This window comes from Thalassophryne amazonica, chromosome 17, assembly GCF_902500255.1.
Source record: "Thalassophryne amazonica chromosome 17, fThaAma1.1, whole genome shotgun sequence".
NCBI lineage: Eukaryota > Metazoa > Chordata > Actinopteri > Batrachoidiformes > Batrachoididae > Thalassophryne > Thalassophryne amazonica.
This window is the reverse complement of record NC_047119.1, coordinates 19214302-19235578: the sequence shown is the minus strand read 5'-3', so window position 1 is coordinate 19235578 and position 21277 is coordinate 19214302. Positions and strand designations below refer to the sequence as shown.

The 21277-nt window shown below is 39.4% G+C and overlaps 1 protein-coding gene across 3 annotated transcripts in view; it reads left to right on the top strand.

Annotated features, from left to right (window-relative positions):
* The window catches only part of ptpn13 (protein tyrosine phosphatase non-receptor type 13), a 94289-nt gene that overhangs the window by 33797 nt on the left and 39215 nt on the right, over nt 1–21277 (top strand). For all 3 annotated transcript variants that reach the window (XM_034191497.1, XM_034191498.1, XM_034191496.1), the window contains exons 5-7: nt 1049–1234; nt 3705–3792; nt 6696–7319. In XM_034191497.1, the coding sequence (XP_034047388.1) occupies nt 1049–1234; nt 3705–3792; nt 6696–7319 (898 nt within the window). The remainder of the gene's footprint in view (nt 1–1048; nt 1235–3704; nt 3793–6695; nt 7320–21277) is intronic.

Here is a 21277-nt window from a genome sequence, read left to right as displayed (position 1 = left end):
CTTCATCCTTGAAGCAGTTGCTGTAGTCCTCTTCACAGCAGGTGCTTCGTAAATTTTTGCTGCTGACTGTTAGACATATCGAATGGACAGCTGCTTTTCTCCTCAAATGAAGAATGCATAGGAGCTGAATAGATTCACTCTTGGTGCCATTAGCGTTATTTACTAGGGGTGTAACTGACCACAAAATCCACTGTTTGCTTTAGTCCATGGTTCTCAGTCACAAATCTGATTTTTTTTTTTTTTTTTTTTGATCAGCATAAAACAGGGGGAGACCCTGAGTGAAAACAAGCCAGAAACCAAAGGAACTTGCTTTTCCATCTTTGAAAAGAACTTAAAAAAATGAAATGGAGGAATTTTTGATTGTGGATCTGAATGTAAATAAAATACCTGTGTTTAAATCCTATTTTTAAGTAAAATATTTAGGGCCTGCACTGGCATCAACAGGCCTCAGGGCCTATACAAGACTTACTACTTCTATGTGTTGCAGAGGAAGTCTGCTTTTAAAATGCTCCATTCACTTGAGTGTAAAGTTACTTTTTCCCCGCTCACACTTTGATGTCATTGCGACGCTGCATTAAGATTTATGCTGTTATTACTTTTAAAAAGAATTCAATGTAACAGTAAATCTGTACCGCACACTGTTATATAAACTTTTAGAATGAATCTATGAATACTTCAAACAAAAGCTCCTTCATAATTAACACCTGAAGTTTTTGTTTTGAAAGTCTTGTTTGCACATTGTTTATGTTTACATATATTTAAATTATTAATAATATATGGGTGTCATAGTATTTCACCCCGAGTAATGCATCCGATTTGATAACTGCGCTATTTTGAGCTCTTGTGAGACACAGACTGGTCTAAGATCATGTTATCTTGTCAGTGAAGAGTATAAACCATGCTGGGAAAACTGCTTTATCTCTTCAGTTTTGCACAATGAAAGCCATTGTGTTACTGCAGATACAGTCTCTGATTCACAGATACCAGCAGAGTTTATCACATCACAGTTAATGCTGCTGTTCTCACCAATATCTGCTTTACCTTACAGCCTATGAAGTTAGGGGAACACCTGAACAGTCTGCTTCTCAACATGTGTGACGACGTGACATTGAGTCGTTTGTCACTGCGCACCGTGCTGGATGTCTGCAGCAAACAAATCAGAAACTCTAGCTGTGACCCTCCCTTCACCTATGTCAGAAAACTGGTCCGTTTGGTACTGGGCAGCCTTTCTCAGGTATACATTTAATTTGTGTAACTTTAATACAACATTCTAAATGTGTATTATTGAATCTGGGCATGTATTGGTTTTCTTAACAGTTATCTTCTTGGATGTCCCTTATTGCTTAACATCCTTTCAGATAATTTTGACAATGCAGTGTTTCCTCTAAACAACTGTCACACCCTCCAAAGCATGACATATACGAGTATTTGTTGTACAGAGGACTTTGAGTTGCTCAGGAAGGCAATCGCTAAAGTTTGGTTAAGTGATGTGCCTGTTAATTATGTAATCCTACCACAGTCCTACAAAGCTTGATCATTGGTCATTCCAAAAAAAAAAATTCACAAAATAATACACAAATTTTCATATTAAAAATGTCGAGGATGGTCAGCTTCACTAATATATATTTGATTATAAGCCAGATTTAATGTTCAGTTTTATTGTTAGTCCCCCCAGTAATCAGTCTGCTGTCTGACAAGCAGACCAGCAACACTGATGTCTGATGTGAAACGTGTGTTATTGTAGAGGACTTCTGACAGCACCAGGAAATCGCATGAACAGTGAGAGCATTTCATGAAATAAAGGTGTGCAGTGCAACAATATATTCAAGGTAGAGGTAATGTTTGGCTTTTGTTATATCGATGGGCATCAAAATATGTGGTGTAGATTTCAGATTCTGACACCTTCTGTTGAAATCTCTTGACTGCTAACTTTAACTGAAGCTGACAGCAACAGGAGTTTTTAAAGTTGCGCTGTTGTCAGCTAACCACTGGCAAGATCAAAAAATAAGCTGATTAGCACACTGTCAAATCACTGAAGAACGAATGAATGAATTTATTCGGCACACAGATTCAACAATAACAAAAAACTCATAAATAGGACAATTTAAGCGTGAACCTGTGGGACCAGAAGATATATATATATATATATATATATATATATATATATATATATATATATATATATATATATATATATATATATATATATATATATATAATATGGGTGATTCTTAGACTACGGGCACTTATGTCCTTTGATCATATTGTATGAAAAACAGAAAAAAAGGGAAATTTCACACTTTTATAGTTGCCTTTACAATGAAAGTGTTTTAAGAAATTTGTTCTAGTAGTCTATGATGACTTTTTCACCTTTTTTCAGCATCATTATATGCAAATATTGCCGTTTTGTGCTTGTCCCACACCCAGACTTTTGATCTTCAATGATAAAAATGAATGGTAAAGAAATGTTTTTTTCTAATGTTTTAAATATCTTTATATCTCTGAATAAAATATCAGTAAAATAATCAAAACATAATTGGGGTATTCAATGTCATACAACTGTTGTGATTTTTTTTTTTTTTTTTTAAACAAAATGTAGTTGTCCCACACTATTGCCGTAATTTCCACCACAACACTGTAATGTCCCTTTAAACAGTTTGTATGAAAGATTGTTTGGGTAGTTTCTATGGAGATAAACAGTGACATCAGAGCACATGTATATAGCGCCAAATCACAACAAACAGTTGCCCCAAGGCGCTTTATATTGTAAGGCAATGGTGTGGTGGAAATTACATTTACAAGGCCAGTAGTGCCCGTAGTTAAAGAATCACCCATATATATAGCACAAATGGTATAAATTAATCAATTAAAAAAAATTCCAAACACAACCAGACAAACACAGTGCACAATCCCCAAAAACAATAACAAAAATCTATAAACCTAGTTCATCAGATTATAAGAAGTAATTATATTGTTCTTATAGAGCCTTTTAAAGCCGACTAAGGTACCAGATAATTTGATGTTATCAGGACAATTTTCCAAATGTTAACAGCTTTTACAGAAATTACTTTTTATAGTAGTTTGAATCTTTGACTTTTCAAATACTGATGTTGCTCTCAAATTGTAACTGGACTCCCTCCATTTTAAACAGTTCCTGGTACATGTTGAGGAAAAGGTTTTGTTTTTGACTTTATACATGATTTGAATTTTGGTGTAATCAACCAAGTCCCAGAGTTTTAAAATATGTGAAAAGACAAATAATATTAGTTTTGTATGTGTTTCCCCAAACCTCAATGCAGTAGGTCATATATGGAACAAGTAATGATAATAGTTAATGAATGTTGCAAGGCCTCACACAGGATTGCAATGGCTTTAGACATTTTAAATTTAACATTATTAATGTGTTTTCCAGCTTAATTTGTCATCAATAAAACCCCAAGAAATTTTGTTTCAGTTACAAGTTCAATTTCAAACTAAACAGTTACTCCATAGACTGTTGGTGTGACAGAATACCTTTAAATAAAAGTGGTACATTGTTGATTGATAGAAAATATCATTTATTAAAATGGATTTTAAGATGGATGACTTTGATGCATTAAAGAAATAAATGACCTAAATGACCTGTTTTTGCTGTTTTGTTTTTCCTAATATCCTCTTCTGCTGTTTGCCACCACACACTTATACGACACCCACCTTTGTCTCAGCTGGATGGTTTGCTGACGGATAGAGAGTCTCTGCCTGAGCGGAGTAAGGAGATTCGGGAGAGGTTGAGAGGAAAAGGCTTACCTACAGGTGAGGTGAACTGCATTCTGTCTCTTACACACACAGCAAATGGAGTGCATGTGCTTATTAGGTTTATCTATGTTGTTAAAACAACTTTTTGAAACTTTTATACAGGGAATCGGATTTATTTAGTTATTTTGTTTACTGCCAGTGGTTCATGAAATTTGAAAAGGGTTTAGATTTTGTCAGCCTTCAAACTATAAAAATCAGACTACACTTTTTTTTTCTTAGAATCATGATTACATTGTTGCAAAATTAAGAACAAGGACAAATCTCAGGATTATAGATAGACTTTACCAACTATTGAGTTTTTGTTTGTTTGTTGTAGATAAACGGGGCTAAAATGAATTGGCATTGTATAATTAAGCATGTTGATTATATAATGAACAAAACTTGATTGCATATTTAATGTAACCTGCAACATTTTAGGACAAATCTGGGACTATTCATAGGTGCCACCACACTGGGTCCTGATTAACAACAACCCGAGCAAACTGCCAGTCTGTCCCCACCGACTAAAAGTAGCTATCTATCTGCTGCAGCCAGGTGATGTCAGATCTCCTTTGCCCTCGGGGACCTCATCAATGATGCACCTGCATGATAGGTGATGATCAGGGAAGCACGCCATGTGGCAGTAGCGTATGGCAAGTAACCCCAAGTAACTGCTAATTTGCCATGAAGTCATTTTGTCATTACGCAAGCTTTCGCTGACGATATCTAGGACTAAAGACAACCAGGCGTTACCTTACCTCATAGCCGCACAGCGAGACCAGAAGCAACTGAACGTTGAAGACTGAGACCTTTGTCTTCCTGCAAAGAAATGTGTATCGCTAAACACCTGTGTCTAGTGATCTCATGAATCCATACGTTCTTTCCAGATATATCTGCCTCATAGGCTATGCTTCAAGAGAAATGAATGTTGCTGTAGAGATAAATTAAAGACAAATATTGTTACACACACACACACACACACTGATCATTTCACAAAGCAGTTTCCTGTTGATTCAATTGTGACATCCCCTGATTTGTGCAAGAGTCACGGCATCAAGACAGAAGTGACATTGTAGGTCTTTGAGGTGGATGTAGTGGCGTTCTTGAGGTGTAGTTGCAGGTGGTCTGTAGCAGGTGTTTGGACATTTACATCTTTCATATTGACTCCGTAACATTGAAATAAGGTGACACATTGATCTGAACTGCTCAGTGCATGCACCACTGTGACATTTGTGAGCATGACTGTTATCTTTGTCGTTCAGTGAGCTCATCAGTACCATCGCTACACAGCGCTTCACTGTTTCCACATTTTATGTTGCAGTCTTATCCAAAATGGATGAAATTAACTTTGCTCATTGTATGTTACAAGTTATTTACAGTACTTTTTTGGGGGGGGGAGGGGGGGGGGTGTTAACTATATTATGGCAACCCCAATAATTAAGCAGATTATTATTCACATCCTTTTTTTATTTGCAAGTAGGAAAGACCTGAGTGTAGACCAAAAAAAACTAACACTGCAAGCTAGAATAAGATTTAATTCAGGAAAATATGACTAAATCTTCCCAGTGGTTTCTGAGAGAAGTCTGACATTTTTGCAGGCTATGGAAAGCAGAGCAGAAGCATGGCTATCATCCCGATTATGTAATCGCAGAGTGGCATTGATTACAGAAGAATATGTTGTAGTCATTGGTGAAGCTGCTCGTCTGCTACTTATATGAGTGCTTTGCTTTGTTTCCTTTGTTGAGTGGCAGCCGCCCCAAGGGAAAGTACAGAGTCCTTAATTGTCTTTCTTCCAAGGAGTAGGTCTCAGTTCACTTTACATTAAACAGCTGCTAGGGAAATTGGTTATCTTTATTTATTTTGCCAATTTTTCATTACTTCAGTGAATATGACAGCAACAGCTGACTTTTTTTTTAAAAAAGGGAATTATTTTCGGGAGAGGGAGTGTTCTATTTTTTTGCTCAGTCAACTCCTTGTGCGTTTCTCCAACTTCCTGTCTCTTTGATGTGTTTCTGTGTTAAGACCAGGCATGTGTGTTGTAAATTCACCTACCACATCCAGAACTTTTACAGGCTGTGTCCCTGTTTTCTCTCATTTCTGAATTTCTTCTCATTTTTTGCTTTGTACATGTGTGCCACATTTTTATGTTGGTCACTCTCAAATGCCATTTGTTATGGTGTGTATTTGGCTCTTCTGCAAGAGCATATTAAAGTTTAATGAGTAGTCAAAGCAGCGCTCAGTGTTCAAGGTAACGTTTGTTATTGTAGTAATTAATATGTGACATTCATTTATTTTATAGACTGAGTAGAAAGGGTCTATGGAAGTTTTGTCTTCAATTTAACAACAGCCTATGCATTTTCTTTATTTGCTCCTTCTAATATTAGTCTTCCTGGATGAAGAAGTTTGTTTTGTTTAGTAAGCACAGTTGGCTTTGGAAAATAAATGTGAAATAAGATCGTTTCTGGATGTAAATTTTCATACTCCTTGCCGTAAACCGTTGAAACTAAATTTTCTTACTGCTCGCATTAATTATTGCATTTCATTTGTTTATGTAGATATTCCAATTTGACTTTTCAGTTGAGAAAGTTGATGGATGAACACATGCTGGCAATATGTCAGTTGAGCCTAGATCAGAAAAGGGCCAACACAGTATGGCTCATACAGCAGGATCTCCATATCAATCCTTTATCATTTTACTTTATCTCTTCAGTGATATTGAGGACTCTATATAAAATTTCTCTACTTCAGTTACTGTATTTAGGAAAATAGAAAAGAACACTTAAATGTTTTAGTCTGCTAGTGTTCAACATGAAAATTGTCTTTTGCTTTTCTTTACATAGCTTCATAGATTTTGGTTACTTTATATTTTGGTATTGTGAACCTCACAACTGAGTACACCTTTGTCTCTTTCCTTTTATCAGGGAGGAGTGCTGCCTCCAGAGTTTTAGAGCGTTACAGAGCCAGGTCTCAGGAGCAGGCATCTCTTAACCGGGGCCTCAGTCGATCCATGGGGTCCCTGCCAATCCAGGATCTTTTAAAGGGGGATGACAGGACAACCCATCAGTATTCTGTGTCTGACTACCACTCTGACACGCCAACAGAACGCTATGCTAAACCTCAGCCACTCCAGCACCAACAGTCATACCCTTATCTGCATCCTCTTCACCCCCAGCAAAAGGGCCGGCCTGTTGAACTGGACAGAAGGTCTTTACCCTTCTATAGTGGAGACCTAGGGCCAAGCCAGCCCAGGAAGAGTTGGGCTTCTTCTGTGGACCTAGCATGTATTGACCCAGAAGCTCTCCGATTTGGAGCTTTAGAGGATGCACGAAGAGGCAGCAGCGCACTAAGTACCCACTCCATAGGGAGGTACAATGCACCTTTGCGGGCATCCAAGGGGAGTGATCCATATTATTCCGAGTTCGGTGGGCTGAAGAGTAGGAAGCCTCATCATCACTCGGCCCACTCTGTAGGCTCGGGCCTCGGAGCATATGACAAGATCAAGGAGAGTCAAAGAAAACTTCAGATGCTACGACAAGCAGTGGAAGGTGAGTATTCCAACCTAACAGCGGAAAATCTTGGTGAAAATGTTCGTATCTGCAGATACGATAGATAATTAACCGTTTAAACTTCTATCAGCCATATAATCGTGCATCCCTATGTGTTTTTGTTGGGGAAATATCAGCTATTTTGTTTATCATGATGTGGTTGGGTATTTCTTCCATGTGCATTGAGAACCCCCCCCCCCCAAAAAAAATATATAGTTTTGATAGATTTTGCAATATGTAAAATTTGCTTATTTGCTCACGTTTGTGTATTATCATACTGCTGTTCCATTGGGGGTATTTGTTTTGTAATCTAGGCCGTTTCTCCTCATTGAAGTGTATTGTACACAAGTTTTGTGTTGTTAGATCTGAGCTATTATGAAAGGATGCTTTTAGTCATTGTTCCAAAAAAAAAAAAAATTCCCACTTGTGATCCAGTCTTGGACAGCTACTGTGGACAACAAATTAAGTGTGCTGTCAAGTATAAGACAGTTGCAAGCTCCCATATGTGTAAACCATTTAAGTAGAACAAAGTGAAAAGGCGGATCCAGCAGACTGAACAGAAAGACTGCAGGGAGCCATCGTCTCTGCCAATCTGAGGGGTGAAATTCTGACAGCGATGGGATGACGTGAGCAGACAGACACTCAAGAGTTTGATGTTGTGTCCATGTGTAACTACTATGTGGGCTGGGATTTGGGTGCTGGCTTGAATGAAGTATAATTGGTGGTGGCTGGGTAGCAGTTTTTAGGCAGAATATATGAGTCACTTATACAGAGGTTTCCAAATGATAGATTCTAATTACAGGCCATCTTAATTCTAGCTTGCTGCTAACTGTCACACATTTTACACAGGCAAATTCCTCTGTTTTCAATCTCGCATATAAGTATAGACACTTCTTCTTCTTTGTCTTTCGGCTGTTCCCGTTAGGGGTCGCCACAGCAGATCAATCGTTTCCAATATCACCCTGTCCTTTGTATCTTCCTCTGTCACACCATCCACCTGCATGTCCTCTCTCAGCACATCCATGAACCTCCTCTTTGGTCTCCCTCTTCTCCTCCTGCCTGGTGGCTCCATCCTCAGCATCCTTCTCCCTATATACCCTGGGTCCCTCCTCTGCACGTCCAAACCATCTCAATCTCGCCTCTCTGACTTTGTCTCCAAACCGTCCCACCTGAGCTGTCCCTCTGATATGTTCATTCCTAATCTTGTCCGTTCTTGTCACTCCCAAAGAGAATCTCAACATCTTCAGCTCTGCCACCTCCAGCTCTGCCTCCTGTCTTTTTGTTAGTGCCACTGTCTCTAAACCATACAACATAGCTGGTCTCACTACTGTTTTGTAAACTTTCCCCTTCACTCTTGCTGATATTCTTCGGTCACAAATCACTCCTGCCACCTTTCTCCACCCACTCCACCCTGCCTGCACTCTCTTCTTCACCTCTCTACCACACTCTCCATTACTTTGAACAGTTGACCCCAAATATTTAAACTCAACTACTTTCACCACTTCTACTCCTTGTAACTGCACTATTCCACTGGGCTCCCTCTCATTCACACACATGTACTCAGTCTTGCTTCTACTGACTTTCATTCCCATTCTCTCCAAAGCATATCTCCACTTCTCCAGACTAGACTCAACTTGCTCTCTACTCTCACTACAGATCACAATGTCATCTGCAAACATCATAGTCCATGGGGACTCCTGTCTGATCTCATCTGTCAACCTGTCCATCACCACTGCAAACAAGAAAGGACTCAGAGCTGATCCTTGGTGTAATCCCACCTCCACCTTGAATGAGTCTGTCATTCCGACTGCGCATCTCACCGCTGTCACACTATTTTTGTACATGTCCTGCACTACCCTAACATACTTCTCTGCCACTCCAGACTTCCTCATACAATGCCACAGCTCTTCTCTTGGCACCCTATCATAAGCTTTTTCTAAGTCCACAAACACACAATGTAACTCTTTCTGTCCTTCTCTGTACTTTTCCAACAGTATTCTCAGAGCAAACATTGCATCTGTAGTGCTCTTTCTCGGCATGAAACCATATTGCTGCTCACAGATCTTCACCTGTTTTCTAAGCGTAGCTTCTACTACTCTTTCCCATAACTTCATGCTGTGGCTGATCAGCTTTATGCCTCTGTAGTTACTGCAGCTCTGCACATCACCCTTGTTCTTGAAAATAGGAACCAGCACACTTCGTCTCCACTCCTCAGGCATCCTCTCACTTTCCAAGATTTTATTAAACAATCTGGTTAGAAACCAGATTGTTGCCATTGTTGCCATGTCTCCTAGACATTTCCATGCCTCCATTGGAATGTCATCTGGACCAACTGCTTTTCCACTCTTCATCCTCTTCATAGCAGCCCTCACTTCTTCCTTACTAATCTCTTTTACTTCCTGATTTACTCTCACCACATCATCCAGCCTTTTCTCTCGCTCATTTTCTTTATTCATCAACTCTTCAAAATATTCCCTCCACCTTCTCAGCACACACTCCTCACTTGTCAGCACGTTACCATGTGCATCTTTTACCACCCTAACCTGCTGCACATCCTTTCCAGCTCTGTCCCTTTGTCTGGTCAATCGGTACAAGTCCTTTTCTCCTTCCTTACTATTCAACTTCTTGTACAGCTCGCAATATGCCTTTTCCTTTGCTTTTGCCACTTCTCTTCTCGCCTTACGCCGCATCTCCTTGTACTCCTGTCTACTTTCTTCATCTCTCCAACTATCCCAAAACGTTTTCGCCAACCTCTTTCTCCTTATGCTTTCCTGGACCTCTTCATTCCACCACCAAGTCTCCTTGTCTTCCTTCCACTGTCCAGATGTCATACCCAGTACTGCCCTAGCTGTCTCCCTCACCACATCTGCAGTACTTTTCCAGTTGTCCAAAATTGCTTCCTCTCCAACTAGTGCTTCTCTCACCTGCTCGCTAAATTTCACACAACAGTCTTCCTCCTTCAGCTTCCACCATCTGATCCTTTGTTGTGCTCTCACGCTCTTCTTCTTCTTTACTTCTAAAGTCATCCTACAAACAACCATCCTATGCTGTCTAGTGACACTCTCTCCTGCTACCACCTTACAGTCTGTGATTTCTTTTAGCTTGCATCTCCTATAAAGAATGTAGTCCACCTGTATGCACCTTCCTCCGCTCTTATATGTTACCCTGTGCTCCTCCCTTTTCTTAAAGTAGGTATTCACCACAGCCATTTCCATCCTTTTTGCAAAATCAACTACCGTCTGTCCTTCCCCATTCCTATCCTTGATACCATATCTACCCATTACTTCCTCATCACCTCTGTTCCCTTCACCAACATGCCCATTGAAGTCTGCTCCTATCACCACTCTTTCATGCTTGGGCACACTCTCCACCACCTCATCTAACACACTCCAGAAATCTTCTTTCTCCTTCATCTCACAACCTACCTGTAGGGCATATGCACTGATGATATTCATCATCACCCCTTCAATTTCCAACTTCACACTCATCACCCTGTCAGACACTCGCTTAACCTCCAACACACTTTTAACATACTCTTCCTTTAAAATGACCCCAACACCATTTCTCTTCCTGTCCTCACCATGGTACAACAACTTGTACCCACCGCCGATGCTCCTGCTCTTACTTCCCTTCTACTTGGTCTCTTGCACACACAATATGTCTACCTTTCTCCTCTCCATCATATCAGCCAGCTCTCTCCCTTTACTAGTCATACTACCAACATTCAAAGTCCCCACTCTCATTTCCACCCTTCTAGTTTTCTTCTTCTCCCGCTGTTCGTGGCAACGTTTTCCTCCTCTTCTTCGTCGTCTTCGCCCAGCAGTAGCCCAATTTCCACCGGCACCCTGTTGGGCAATAGCACCAGTGGCGGACGTTGTTAACCCGGGCCGCGACCGATCCGGTATGGGAATTCGATTCTGAGTCTGCATAGTTGGGTTGGCTTGTTTTACGCCGGATGCCCTTCCTGACGCAACCCTCTCAAACACATATTTTCTCAACACAGATGGCTGATAACAAAAAAACAAAACAACCAACGCATGTGCAGATTCATAAAATCTTACAAACACATGCTTGAACTGAGTAGAATCATGACACATTTACTGACTCAACAGTTGAGCCAGAGTGCTTTACATTCCTCAGTGAGCTTATTTAATTCGTAGTAAAAGTTCCATGCACAGGCCTATGCACAGGCCTCTTCCATTTCACTATTTGGTTCAGTTGTTCTACGTAATGAACTACCGTCCTCGCATGCTTCTTCCATATGCCACACACTCCAACTTACACCTCTGCTTTTCTGGCAGCTATTTCTCATGCTGACTGAGCCACCGTCCAATGGCATTCTTTTCCTTGATCATGGCTTTTTATCCTTAGGTGCTCCTGCTTAGTCTCCTCCTCTTTCTCTTTTGATGATTGTAATCTGGGGCACTTGGCTGTACCACTGTCACGAAGGAGGTTGTTTTTCCTTACAGCTGTTTGATAGTTAGTTTTTATTTATTTATTTATCAAATTTTGTGACTAGGTTAGGCCAATCCACAGAAAGAAGTGGGACCAGAGAATTCTAAAACTTTTCGCAATTGTGATTTTTAGTGTGTTAGTGGACCTAACATTTATACATCTTAATGAAGGGTTTTGTCACGTCATTAATTATTTGAGTTGAGCCAAAATGGTTGTTTAGGGCCTCTTAATATAATCTTTTAAACATTGGAAGACAGGACAGTTTGGGCCTAGGCAGAACTATGCACTTTAATGACTTTAATTTCATGTGATGGTGTGAAGAAAGGTCAACCTTGTTTGTTGTAACTTGCCATTATACTTGTAGAATGGTCACAGCAGATGATCACCCCAATTAGTCTGGTTTGCTTGAGGTTTCTTCCTGTGAATTAACAAAAAAGTTGCCCCCCCCCCCCCCCCCCCGTACTGCTCAGGTGATGTGTAAGGTCCAGTCCTTCCTTTAGTATGACATTTTTCGATAAATTGTATTGTGGTTTGGCATTGTATGATTAAATCTAATTGAACTATTTCACACCAGCTCTATCAGTCTGCATGTAATTGTTCATGCATACGGCGAAAAGTGACAAGAAACAGTTTATTTCAGAGCAGGAAAAAAACAACCAGTACTATATTGTCAGGTCCATAAATATTTGGGGCATATTGGACTTGAAAGGAAAATAAGCTTTATTTTGCATTTTCAGTGCATTGAAATTTGAACAGTGTAGGAGCACATGTAGTTTGTAGTTTCACATGTAGTTTCCTATTGTTGATAGAATGAAAACTAAAGCAGTTGGCTGCTCAACTGTTTGAAAGTCTGTCATTGTTTTATTCATGAATTATTTTCTAAAAGGTCTGGAGATGGCATATTATAAAACTGTGATCATTAGATTTGGATTATTAGTTGAGATTATAAATTTATTCTGATTTACTATATGTTTATGTGGCAACATGCCACGTTCTTTGGTGAGATGCAGTATGAACTCATTTGTGTGTAGTTCCATGCACACCCGCCTGTCTTTGGAACTTCTCCAGCAGAGTATCGTGAACCGTAACATTAACCAGCAGTGCTGATCTCCTGAACAAACAGCACAGAACACCCACCAGAAGTCATTTTTTTGTCAATGTGTCAGCATGTCCAAACGATATGAAAGCATGCCCGATATCTGATGCCATGCTGATGCAAAGGAATGTGAAATAACTGCAGAGCCACAATATTTTTCATGTGCCCAGAACTATTTTGTTGCAGTATGAATGGGGCTTAATTGAGCACAGTCCATTTTCAGAACCTTGTAGATGTGTTACTTGGCAGCGATCCCAGTTTCCTTCTTCCTCTTACTTTTTTCTGTTCTTTTCTACAGGAAAGTGATGGCGCAGCAGTGGTCAGTGCTCTCAGGTTTCATCCGTTTACACAGCGTACTTACTCGTGCTTCTTTGGCTTCTCCGATCAAATGCGTGTTTGCAATAATTATGTATTAAATGAATGTAAGTTAACATTGTAAAGTGTGTGTGCATGTCTGTGTGTGCATGGGCATGTTTATACCTGACCTTTGGTGTTTAGCTCGCTTCCCATATTCCCCCCAACAACCACTTTTTTTTTTTTTTTTAAACTAAGGTACTTCAGTAAGTTGTAGCTGGCCTAGAGGCTGTAATTGGAGTCATGCATAGCGGATGAGGGAATTCCAAACATTATTGGACTCTTCCAGCACTTGGCAGCAGGTCATGTGGTTCTGAGTCGGGCGGGTCCAACTTGTTGCCAATTATGGAACACAACTGCCTGAGGAGAAGCAGACTTGTTCTTGAATGTACAAACCCCACATTTTCATAATAATCTGATTTATTTAAATCTTGAGGCTACCACAGCAATGACTGCTTTATTGTGAAGACTTTTCTAAAATCCTTATGGCCATTGAGTTTGGATTCACTGACATCACCTGTCAATTTGATATATATATATATATATATATATATATATATATATATATATATATATATATATATATATATATATATATATATATATAATCACTTCAATTTGCTATAACTTCCGCTACAATATTTCTCTCTTCATTGTTTTTCAGTTAGTTGTGCAATGGTTTGCCTCATAGTAGGTCCTGGGTTCAAATCCAGCAATGCTCAGTTCCGTTCTGTGTGAAGTTTGCGAAGTTCTCCCTGTGTCTTTGTGGCTTTCCTCCCAATATTCTGGTTTCCTCTCTCTGTCAAGACAAGCACATTAGGAGTTTTTCTTGTATGTAGATCTGGGGTGGTGTTCGGAAGAGTGTCCAGTGTAAAACTTTGTCATTTCAATATGCAGATCATAAAAAAGAAGAGTTCCATAGTGGAGTCTGCTGTTCCGCTTTGGCATCCCCAAACTCACTGGAGCACCCAAAAGAAAATAAAGTCTGCATCCTTAAAGGAGGAGGGTTTTTTTTTTTTTTTTCAACTTTTCATCTATTTATAGATGTTTTGGGGGGGGTCATATTTTCATTTGGGACAAAAAAATGTAATTAGTGCATTATGTATTTAGATTGGAAACACCATTTTAATAATCAGAAGTTAACTGTAAATGGACTGCATTTATATAGCGCTTTTCCATCTGCATCAGACGCTCGAAGCGCTTTAGACACTAATGCCTCACATTCATCCCGATGTGAGGGTGCTGCCATACAAGGCGCTCACTACACACCGGGAGCAACGAGAGGATTAAGGACCTTGCCCAAGGGCCCTTAGTGATATTCCAGTCATGCTGGGATTTGAACTGAGGATCCTCCGGTCTCAAGCCCAACGCTTAACTACTAGACCATCACCTCCCTGTCTAATTCATATTCCCAGATGGACAAAATAAAACCCTTTTTGTTGCCATTGAACAGGCAAAAAGGTAATTAGAAGTGTCTGGTTGCATGGATCGCTTCAATGTAGAGCTAAATCTGTGCACGTTTACCTCCCTAAATGAAATGCACTTTTTTTTAACAAATATATAGCTTTGTCATCCTCCTCTGTTGAGGCTGTCCACAGAGTGCAAACAAGTTGAGTGCTGACTACGCAGCTTAATAGTTTACTTGTAATTCTTCTGTGGGCAGCTGCAGCAGAGAACAACTGCTAGGCTAAGGTAAGGCAAACCTTTAGTGAGATAAATGTGTACGTATTTAGCTCTGCATTGAAGCAGAGTGTGCACCTGGGCACTTCTGGTGACATCATCGCCTGTTCAATGGCTACAAGAAGAGTTTATTCAGTTCTTTTTGCTCCATCTAGTAACATTAATTACCCAGTTACCTTGTACTTGCTAATGTGGTGTTTGCATTGTAAATAAGTAATTAGTGTGTAATTGAATTCATTTTTATCCTGAGTGAAAAATATGACTCCCAAAACACCTAAAAAAAATAGATCTTATTCTCCTTTTAAGGTGCATTTGTAAATAGTGTGGGTATCTCTGCATGGACATTTGTATTTCACATAATGTTCACTGTGTGAGTAAGGTAAATTTGGGAGAACACTGCGATGATGTAAGCCAACATTATTGTTATGTTGTGCAGTAAAGTCTGACTTTTTGTTTTGTTTTTTGTTTGTTTTTTTCTCAGCAAGTGCGCCCCCAAAGGCCCATATGCTTATAGAAGCTGTTTTTTTACTCACACAAAGAGTGAACAGAAGTGTTGTATCTGCAACAAAACAGGAATGTGGAAGAGGGCAAGTGAGAAGATGAGCAAAAAGGGAGGACAGTGAAGTAAACAGATAAATTGTTCCAAGGAAAAGATGTTCCGAAATAAAAGTGGGACTGTTATTTCTTGATATTGTGTAACTGTAGATTGTGAAAAAGCAAAATGGAAGCTGAAGCAGTTAAACTTGCGAATGGTCTTTCAGTCTTTTTGCATGTTGCGACTCAGTTAGTGGACTTTCACTTTTTTTTTTTTTTTAATAGAAATGTGTTTGAACAAGTATGTGCATGCACAGTTTATTACTTACTGACTGTTCCCCTGTGCATAATCCATTGAGTCATCTGATTCCAGTCAGATTGATTCCTGGGAATCAAGTAGATGAGCACCAGTACACACACACACACACATATATATATATATATATATATATATATATATATATATATATATATATATATATATATATATATATATATATATATATATATATATATATATATAATTTTTTTTTAATGAATAACCTATCAAATATTTCTAGGGTCAGCATGTAGCGGTTGTGATATTTTTGTCTTTTCTGTGCCAGGAACGTTATGCGATCAATGTTTTGTCTGTCAGTTGGATATATGATTTTTGCAGTGGATACAGATTCGGGGCTTTTTTTTTTTCCCTTGGATGGGCGGGGTGGGGGAGGTGGAATACGTTGGCAGTAGCATAATTATCAATATAGTATTTTCCAGAGTATATGTGTAACCAGAGTTTTAGTTGTATCTGTCCAAAAATGTGTCACGAAGAGGAAAAAACACACAAGTTGCAGCAGTCTAAGTTTATTTTTTTAAACATGGTGTTGCTGCTCCATGCAGAAAGAAGGAAAATTTATTTAGCTAGTGGATTATTTATTTATAACTCAGTCACCACGTTGGCAAGCAGAAGCTAACAAGCAGTGGTGGGCACAGCTAACCAAAAGTTAGCTTTGATAACCATTAATCCACTAACTAAAAAAAATAACTTTTATAAAGCTAAGCCAGTAAACCCCTAAAAAAAAAAATTAAACTTAAATTAAAAAAAGCTAAACTGATATCTTTTAGCATTGACTCCAGTACACTGGCAGCTACTCACACAACAAGTCAGTGCTTCCGTCTCAGATCCGCCTTCTCTCAGCAAAAGAGACCTGGTGACCAGGAAGGAAGGAAGGAATCATGGAATCATTTATTTTCACAGCCATCCAGACTTGCAGGCATATCACAGGAGTCATGCACAGCAAGACAGTTTTGACTTATGGTTAAACTTTTAAACAAACTTATTCCGGACAAGTTATTGAAATTAACGTCACCTCTGTCATTTTACAAAGTGAAAATATCAGCTATATGTTTTAGTTTTAAAGTAATGCACTAATTTTGAAGGTTTTAGCATTTACAGACACACGTGCCAAAATGCATTATGGGAAACTGGCCATCCAGTAGAATGGCAGTGTGAATACTAATTGCCACACATTTGCTAAAAGTCCTGAATCACTTAAACAGAATTTTCAGTTTTCAAATTGCCTTTTTTTTTTTACAAATGAAAAAAGACATATTTACAGATACAGATTTATTTGTAAAAACCAACACACGCGTTACTGTAACTTGTGTGTTATATACCAACCAACCACTGATGACAGGAAAGTAATTTTCCTGTTATCATTGGCAGAGGATTGAGCTCTACCTCTCATAGTTGTCTATCTGCTACAAAACATGTAACAGGCAGGCACTAAAATGTATGATTTCAGGCTTTACAAATGTTTTCAACTGTTAAGCTTTATTCACTATGCCTGCAAAGATATGTTAGCGGTTTGAAAGTTATCAGAACTAAATTTAGCGGAGGTTAATTGGTCCACTGATGGCTTTCAAAGTTAGCTGAAAGGCTAATCAGCTAATAAAAAAAGTTAGCTTCACTAATTAGCAGATTAGCAGAACTGTGCCCACCACTGCTAACAGGCTAATTAATGTTATTGGGTCATTCCTTGACAACTTGCCTAAGGGCCCCCAGGCCACCCCCTCAGATTTTGAAAAGAAAATTCTTACATGTAGGTCTATATGAAAAATTTTAGCTTTCAATTCCTCTTTAGGTAAATTTAGGTAAGTGAGGCCTTTGAAATTTGACCCTCAAAATGTCACTGGAAAATTTGCCTTTTTCCAAAATTCAGGGGCTTATGGTTTTGTAATGGAGCCACCTAGGAAAATCATATGGTACTCAGATTTTTCATTTTTTGCATCAGATAGCTGCTGGAATTAATACATTTTGCACAGTGTGAGGCTAAATATGGCTTTGACGGTTTTTTTTGTTTGTTTTTGTTTTTTGTTCCCCCCCCCCAGAATGGAGTAAATGTGGTGGAACTGTAGGAGCTCTCCTGAAAATATCAAATGACTTGGAGCATTCTCATCATAACTCAGCAATTATAGGGTTATGTATTCACAGATGCAGATATTGCCATGGTACCATTGTTTAGTAACAAATTAATTTTTTTTTTTTTTTTTTTGTAAATCTTTTTATTGAAAAAATCAGAAACACAAACAATAAATCATCAGCGTGGTTACAAAAGATTTTTAATTTTTTCAATTTTTTTTTTTTTTTCTCTGTACACACTCAAAACACCCCCCTCCCATCCCTCCCCCCACACTGACTGGACCCAAAAAATAATGATAGTAATAAGAATAATAAATTGACAGAAACCGTACCAGCAATAGACCTTGGTTTTGTGTATGGTAGACATAGGTAGATGACAAAATAAACAAATTAAAACAGTAACTAAATAGCTCAATCTGCCTTCAGGGATCTTTATGGCCAACAAAGTGTGCCTTTGTGTGTGCTCAAGTTGTAAGACTAAACCCATAGTATGTTTTTAATTTATTGCAATGTCTGTGGGAGCCCTTGGAGGCTGCTAAAGTGTAATAGAAAGGGTTCCCAAACAGATTGGAATTTGTCTGAGCACCTTATAGCAAATTTGATCTTTTCCAAGTGCAAAAATAGCATGACATCCTTCAACCACTGAGCGACAGTAGGTGGCGCACTTGACTTCCAATTAAGTAAAATTCGCCTTCGTGCCAGCAGAGAAACAAAAGCTATAATGTTACAAATTAAAATTTTAATGTAACCTCACCCTTCAAAGTGCTCTAAAATGGGCCTTTCTGATTTGGCCATGTGTCTAGTAGGGGTTTAGGATCTTTATATTTTTCAGAAGATTGGTTTATGAAGTGGATCTGGAAAGTATTCACAGCGCTTCACTTTTTTCACATCCCCCCCCGAGAGACACCTGTTCTCAAACTGCACTTATCCTTATTATTTGTGCCTGTTGTTGCCTCTAGAATCTCAGCCTCAGCATTTGCAGCGACCGCCATCGTCTCCATTTCTCACTCATCACTTCAACCACTTTTCCGGGTTCGGGTCTCGAGGGCAACAGCTTCAGTAGGGGACCCCAAACTTCCCTTCCCCGGGCCACATTGACCACCTCTGATTGGGGGATCCCGAGGCGTTCCCAGGCCAGTGTTTCCAAATCTGCTTCCAGGGTTGCCTTCTCTAGGTCCAACCTGGCCTTTTACGTCTTTAATTCAAGCTCAGTGGTGTCAGATTAGTGCCAAAAGCACTTGCGGGGTAAAACATGCATTCGAGTGTATTGTATTATTTCACACCCGTAGATATTAACTGCGAGCGTGCAGATTAGCTCTGCGCTTGCATGCACTCAGGGGAAGCTGCTGCCCGAGTGAGGAGGAATATGTGATTAGTGTGGAGTTGGTTTCTGCTTGCGTGAACTGGATTCCTGCTCTCTCGCACAAAACCTTCGGCACTATGGGCGAGGGAACCAGGGTCAGTACTGACTCTGCTGTGATTGGTCGTTTCTGAAGAGCGAGATTTGATTGATTGATCGACAGCCCTCCTCTCACACACAGAAGTCTGCTGCAGCTTTGCTATTTCTGATGCACAAACACAAAACAAACAGTTTGTTCCAGTCATAATTTAGTATCTTAATTCATCATGGGTGTGCTTTGGGTGTAACATGAATTAAACCATTTGTTTTGTCACCTTTCATGGCCTTTAACTGCTTGATCCTGGTGTAATGCTATTTAAATGGGAGAGGAACCGGATCTGTGCGTCATGGATCATTTACCACAATTCACTTTGGTGAAACACTTGCGCACCTTATTCCTGCAACACCTCTGGCTCCCTCATCTCCATCCAGCTCCTGAATGGTCCTGTCCCATGATCAGCTCTGTCTTGTTGCTCCCCAACTATGAACCCTGGAGTAGGTTCACCAGTGTAAAAATGTGGTGGTTGTTGTTGTTTGTGTTATTTAGCACGGAACCTCAGAGCAGGCAACACCTTACACACCCCCTTTGATACTCTCAAGAGAGGGGCATGGACCCCATGTTGGGAACCGTGGAACTAGTTACTAAAGATTTGTATTTTCCATTAGTTTTTACTTTAGTTTTGTTTGTTTTTTTAAATTTTCCCACTGTTTTTGTTTTAGCTTGAGTGAGGAGGCAGACGATGAGCACTAACGTGCACCCCTGTGTGTGCAAACAGCGTGTACGCATGTCGCAAACTCACCTCAGGTGTATCTGCAGCATATAAATAGAAAAACTGCTTTATTTTAGAAGAGGTTGTTGGTGGTCTGTGTCGGGATCACTTCATGCTGCACTCACAATATCACTGCACCAGCACTGCACCTTACTGTCCCTAATTTTCAGACCATAGATCCCACTGCCACACAGATGAGTGTAAGCACACACAACGTAGGCGCTGGGCATGAAAATGACAACATTGTTACTTGGAAAGTAGAAACTTTGCAGTCTGCTGTTTTGCACCAGATATACATAGGATTGGGCCCTTGTTTTCATTTTGCTCTGCATGTGATTCTTCTACATTAGACAAACACATTTTCAGTGACTCCAACAACCTTATTTGTGATATTTCTTTGTTCCATGTCCAGTTCATATGTGTCTAAAGAGACACAGGAGTATCCATGATTCATTTTTACATTGCTGGGGTTTGTATTTTTCCCTGCCCCTCTCTGAATCATCTTTCTCACTTCAGCTTGGCCTCCTCCTCAAGGTCACAAACAAATCAGAATGTGTCAGATAATCTAGCTCTTACACATGAATCTGCCTTTTTATCACCACTGCTGGATGTATGCTTTATATTTTTTTTTAATTTTGAACAAATGAGCCTTCATGGATGAGAATGTTCCTTTTGTACATTATCGTAGACGTCAGCTCTCTGAAAGAACTCGTGACTCACCACTCAGCTAGAGTTCCTTGGTTGACAGTTTGACCAGTTCTCACTTTCCATGGTTTTGTAAGACAGAACATATACCAAAGTCTGCTCTACATTGAAACTGTTTTGAACTAAAATGATTACGCAATAACTGGAATGTCATTAATCTAAGCTATGTGCCTGAGACTGATACTCAGGAGCAGGACTTTCAAGTTCTCTTTAAAAGACGCACAAAGATGTGACACACTGATGCCTAGTCCACACACACGGTTATTTTGGAACACGTAGTTCTTTTCCATGTGTTTTCTGCCGCTTATTTACATGAAAACTACATTGTAGGTCAACGAAATCTGAGCTTTTGCAAAACTCTGTCCAAGGAGAAGATTTTGGAAAACACCAGTTTCATTGTTTACATAAAAACAAGGAAAATAGTTTTTTGTTTTTTTTTTCCTTCCCTTCAGAAGTCTCATGGTAGAAAAACCATCATAGCAGAATCATTGTCCTCTTTTCATTAATGAAAGATAGTTTTGTGCATTTTGCAGTGTTGTATTAAAACAGGGAGCCCTGGCT